This window comes from Myotis davidii, unplaced genomic scaffold (genome assembly GCF_000327345.1).
Source record: "Myotis davidii unplaced genomic scaffold, ASM32734v1 scaffold590, whole genome shotgun sequence".
NCBI lineage: Eukaryota > Metazoa > Chordata > Mammalia > Chiroptera > Vespertilionidae > Myotis > Myotis davidii.
Window position 1 is genome coordinate 334,888 of NW_006282381.1, and position 4,368 is coordinate 339,255.

General features: G+C 42.6%; 1 protein-coding gene across 1 annotated transcript in view; it reads right to left on the bottom strand.

The window, feature by feature from the left end:
• The window catches only part of FAM192A (family with sequence similarity 192 member A), a 28,315-nt gene that overhangs the window by 14,940 nt on the left and 9,007 nt on the right, over window positions 1-4,368 (bottom strand). Inside the window, exons 2-4 of the mRNA XM_015558778.1 lie at window positions 968-1,109; window positions 409-507; window positions 16-23 (exon numbers count right to left, since the gene is read on the bottom strand). Of these exons, the coding sequence (XP_015414264.1) occupies window positions 16-23; window positions 409-507; window positions 968-1,094 (234 nt within the window). The 5' untranslated portion in view covers window positions 1,095-1,109. The remainder of the gene's footprint in view (window positions 1-15; window positions 24-408; window positions 508-967; window positions 1,110-4,368) is intronic.

Sequence of the window (4,368 nt, forward strand, 5' to 3'; positions counted from 1 at the left end):
ATCTAAGCCTCTTACCATGTTTTCTGAGGAAATAATTTTAAAAGAACATTTAGCAGGCTTAAGGGGAAACACAGGCAGATAAGATTTTTCCTTTTCCTCTCTTTTTTTTTAATAAACGGCAGATCCTTCAGGGGATTAGAGGAAGGGTTCTGTAAACACCATGGCATAAAACCAAGGCATTTCTCCCATTACCAGATATTAGCATAGAATGAAAATGGGCATGCTGAGCTCCAAACAAAATGCTCAATGTGATCTAGAAGACAGGAGTTGGTCTCTTTCCCAGCAAACAAGCATTTAGAGACTCGATAATCGCAATTCCACGGCTAGTTAGAAAAAGTACTGCGTGCGGTAAACGTGCGTCAAAGAGCCCCTGCGGAGACCCTCGGGCTCCGGTTTTCTGAAGCTTACTGAATTTGAACTGCTCCTCGTACTCCTGCTGCTTCCTGTCTTTCTGTTCCTGTAGCCTTTCATATAGAGACCGCGGGTCATACACCTCCTCTGGACATTCTGAAAGGGAGAGGAAGGGAGAGAAAGAAGGCGGAGGGGGATTACCTATTTTAGAACTCTTTCATATGATTTTGGAATCACAAGGGGTTATAAAGATCAAGTCAAGTCCCTGCATGAGCTGAGGGCATGGATGACACAAAAATAGTACAAAGTCGGTAGCTTCCCTTTGGAGCTCAGAGCCAACTGTCAATGTCACTGTCTCAGTTGTTCGGATCCTGGACCCACCTGTCTAGATAGAACAGACTAGTGGAATCTCCTGGAAGACAGTGGGGCAGAGTGAAAGGGGCAAGGGCATGATTAACCTGGCTCTGCTTCCCGCTGTGGAGGCCTGACACAGGCTCCTTCACCCCTCTGAGCCTCAGTTCCTCTCCTCTGAAGTGAGGACATGGGTACCTCCTCTGCAGGCTTGTTGTGAGGATTAAGACCGTTATGTTGAATGGCCAACTGTAAGCCCATATACCTTCTGGATCTTCAGGTTTTCGAACTTTCTCCCATTCTTCTTGCCTCCTCTTGCGCCGTTCATCTAGTTCTGCCTCAGTCACAAACCTCTTTTTGATAACAAGGTTACCATCATCTCCTCCATCCATAATGGAATGATCAGTCTATGGAAAACAAACAAAATATTTCAAGTGAGAACTGCAATTAAAATTCTACAAAGAAACAAGAAGATTTAGCTCTCTCACCCAGCAATGGATTACCTCAAAATTCCCTTTGACCATGAAGAAATCCCCAAATAGTCTAATTTATAGATCACTGATGAAAGCACTTGATTACATTTTCCCTAATGTATGAAGTAGTTTTAACAACCCTAAGTTATCTACAAAGTCAACAAGAGGATCTGGAATAATTCTCATTACATGCTACTCCACAGTAAATCTTACACTGCAAATATTTCTGTCTCTCTAATCTAGACCAATTGGCCTCCTGGCCACCCTTTTTCCCAGTCCGCATTGTCCTTTATTTCTGTGACATCTGACATTGTTCTTTCTTGAAGTTCCTGTTTCAGGGACATCACACTACCTCGATCCACCTGTTCTTATTTTCAAGTAGGTTCAAAATGGAAAAACTCAGCTATTTAGGGAGCCTTAGAGATCAGGTCTGGTCTATAAAGCAGGAAAGGGATCTGCCTAGAGGCACACAAAACCTGAATGGAGAAAGCGAGACTAGAAGAACCCAGATGTCCCAACTTCAGATTCAGTGTACTCTGCATTACACTCAACTCCTCCTTCATCTCCTTCCTGACCTCCCTTCCTTAAGTTCCGTATCTGTGCACTTAAGTTTCTATCTTCAATCCTGTTTTCTCATTCCCACGATGACCTCAACTACTTTATGATTTCTTGATGCAGAAGACTTCCAACTCCCAATCTATATACCTCTACCTGAAACTCTCAGAAAGGAGGGGGAAGGGACTAAAGCTATAGAGGAGTGTGCATTACTCCTTTTAAACAAAACTCTTCTGCTTTTCTTTGCTGGGGTCTTTCCTTTTGAAGAACTGTTTTGTGCTCTTCACAGAACCACACGTAACAAGGAAGCACACATTCTGCGCCACTGGCACGTCGATTCAAGGTCCATTTCAAATTGATCCCTAATAGCCAACATAATACGTCTACTGGTAGCATGAAAATAAGTAGCAGCCATTTACTGAGCTCCACCGTGTCCTGAAAACTTTTTATGTATATTACCTCATTTACACTCACAATGACACATGAGAAATATATCTCTTTACTGAGGAAGAAATTGCGGCCCTGAGTTAGGTCAGTTGTCTAAGGTGATACAGCTGGTGGATGGTAGAACTGAGACTCAAATTCAGGCCTGAAATCAAACATTCATACGCACTACACCATACCCCTCTCCAGAAAGCAGGGCTCCTGGTTGAAAAGGACATGTCAATTTCAGCTTTCTTCCTAAATCAAATTCCAGTACTGAAAATGTTCTTGCAACATTTTTCTTTAATAAAGATGGAAAAGAAAGCTGAGAAAATAAATCCAAACATTCAGAACAAGAGAGTAGTCTCAGCCTGAATCCCAGTTTAGTACTGAAGTTCAGTTTAGTGTAACAATGAGAGATTTTTTTTTATTTTAAATTTACTAGAAAGAAAACTAAATCAACTGACAGAAACTGTTGCTCCCACCTAGAGACCACAGCCTGGACACTTCGATGTTGCATCACTCCACCTCTCCTCCCAGAAGCCTGTTTTTTGTTTATATATATTTTATTGACTTTCCACAGAGCGGAAGGGAGAGGGACAGAGAGCTAGAAACATCGATGAGAGAGAAACATCGATCAGCTGCCTCCTGCACATCCCCACCACTGGGGAGGTGCCCGCAACCCAGGCACATGCCCCCTACCGGAATCGAACCTGGGACCCTTCAGTCCGCAGGCCCACGCTCTATCCACCGAGTCAAACCGGTTTTGGCCAGAAGCCTGTTATAGAAACAGAATTATGCAATCTCTGTGAACATGCCAAACATTCCTCCATTCTGCAGAATGACCTCTTGTGAAACAGGAGCCAGCATTTTCTTAAACATTCCTGGCAGAGACAACGTCAGCTATGAATGACTAATGGATGAGAGATGTACTAGACCCTCAATTTCCCCCTCCTTGTCCTCTATTAGCGGTCGCTCTCGTTCCCACCCTATATTGGCAGTCTGGTTTCTTCCCCTCACCCTTATTTCCTGGTAAATAACTCAGAGTGGGATGGGTCCTTACCACCCACCTAATCTGATTCTCCATTTGGTATCTGAGATTTTTATCTAACTCATATTTAAAAACTTCAAGATGGGCCACCACAATCCCTCCTTGGGCAGACCTGACTGATAGTATAGTTCTTCCTTAAACTCAAATTTGTCTCCCCACAAATTCTACACATTGGTTCAATCCTCTGGGAAATAAACAAAAGGAGCCAAATCTTTTTTCAACATGACAACACTTCAGCTCTTTGAAGACAATGCCCATGTTCCTCCTTTTTTATCTCTTTTCTGGGCCAAACATCCCTACTCCCTTTACTCTTATAAGTGGAGAAAAATAACAGTCTCAAAGCAGTGGCTTACTTTACCAGGTTGCATATGACTTAAACCTGGGAAATAATTATTAGAATCTGGTAATGCCACTGGCATCTCTACTCTCATTATACATTTTTTAAAAATGAAAATCTATCCTATATGAGGCTAATATGCAAATCGACCAAATGGTGGAAGGACTGGTCCCTATGATGTGCACTGACCACCAGGGGGCAGATGCTCAATGCACTGTGCTCCCACAGGTGGAGTGCCGCTCAGCCAGAAGCCTCCAAGGCAGCGCTAAGGATGTCCGACTGTCAGACATACCCCGAGGGCTCCCGGACTGCAAGAGGGCGCAGGCCAGGCTGAGGGACCACGCCACCTGAGTGCACAAATTTCGTGCACCAGGCCTCTAGTGTGTGTATATATATAAAATGCTAAGTGACCAACCGTAGGTCCATTCGACCAGCCTGTACACATGATGCGCACTGGCAATTTAAAAATAAACGTTGACTCGTGCATGTGCAATATATATATAAAGCTCTTGGAATGGATATTATTGAAATCCCCCGTGAAACGATTTGTAACGGATCTATTATTGAAGCTACTTTGGAACTAGTATATCTATAGATAATATTAAAAATATATCTAAACATGCGATTCTTTGTCCTAAAAATGAGCATGTTCATAAATTAAATGAAGAAATTTTGGATATACTTGATGGAGATTTTCACACCTATATGAGTGATGATTCCATCGATTCAAAACGGATGATGCTGAAAAGGAAAATTTTCCCATCACATTTCTTAATAGTATTACTCCTTCGGGTGCAATTATCATGCTACTGAGAAATCTGTATAGT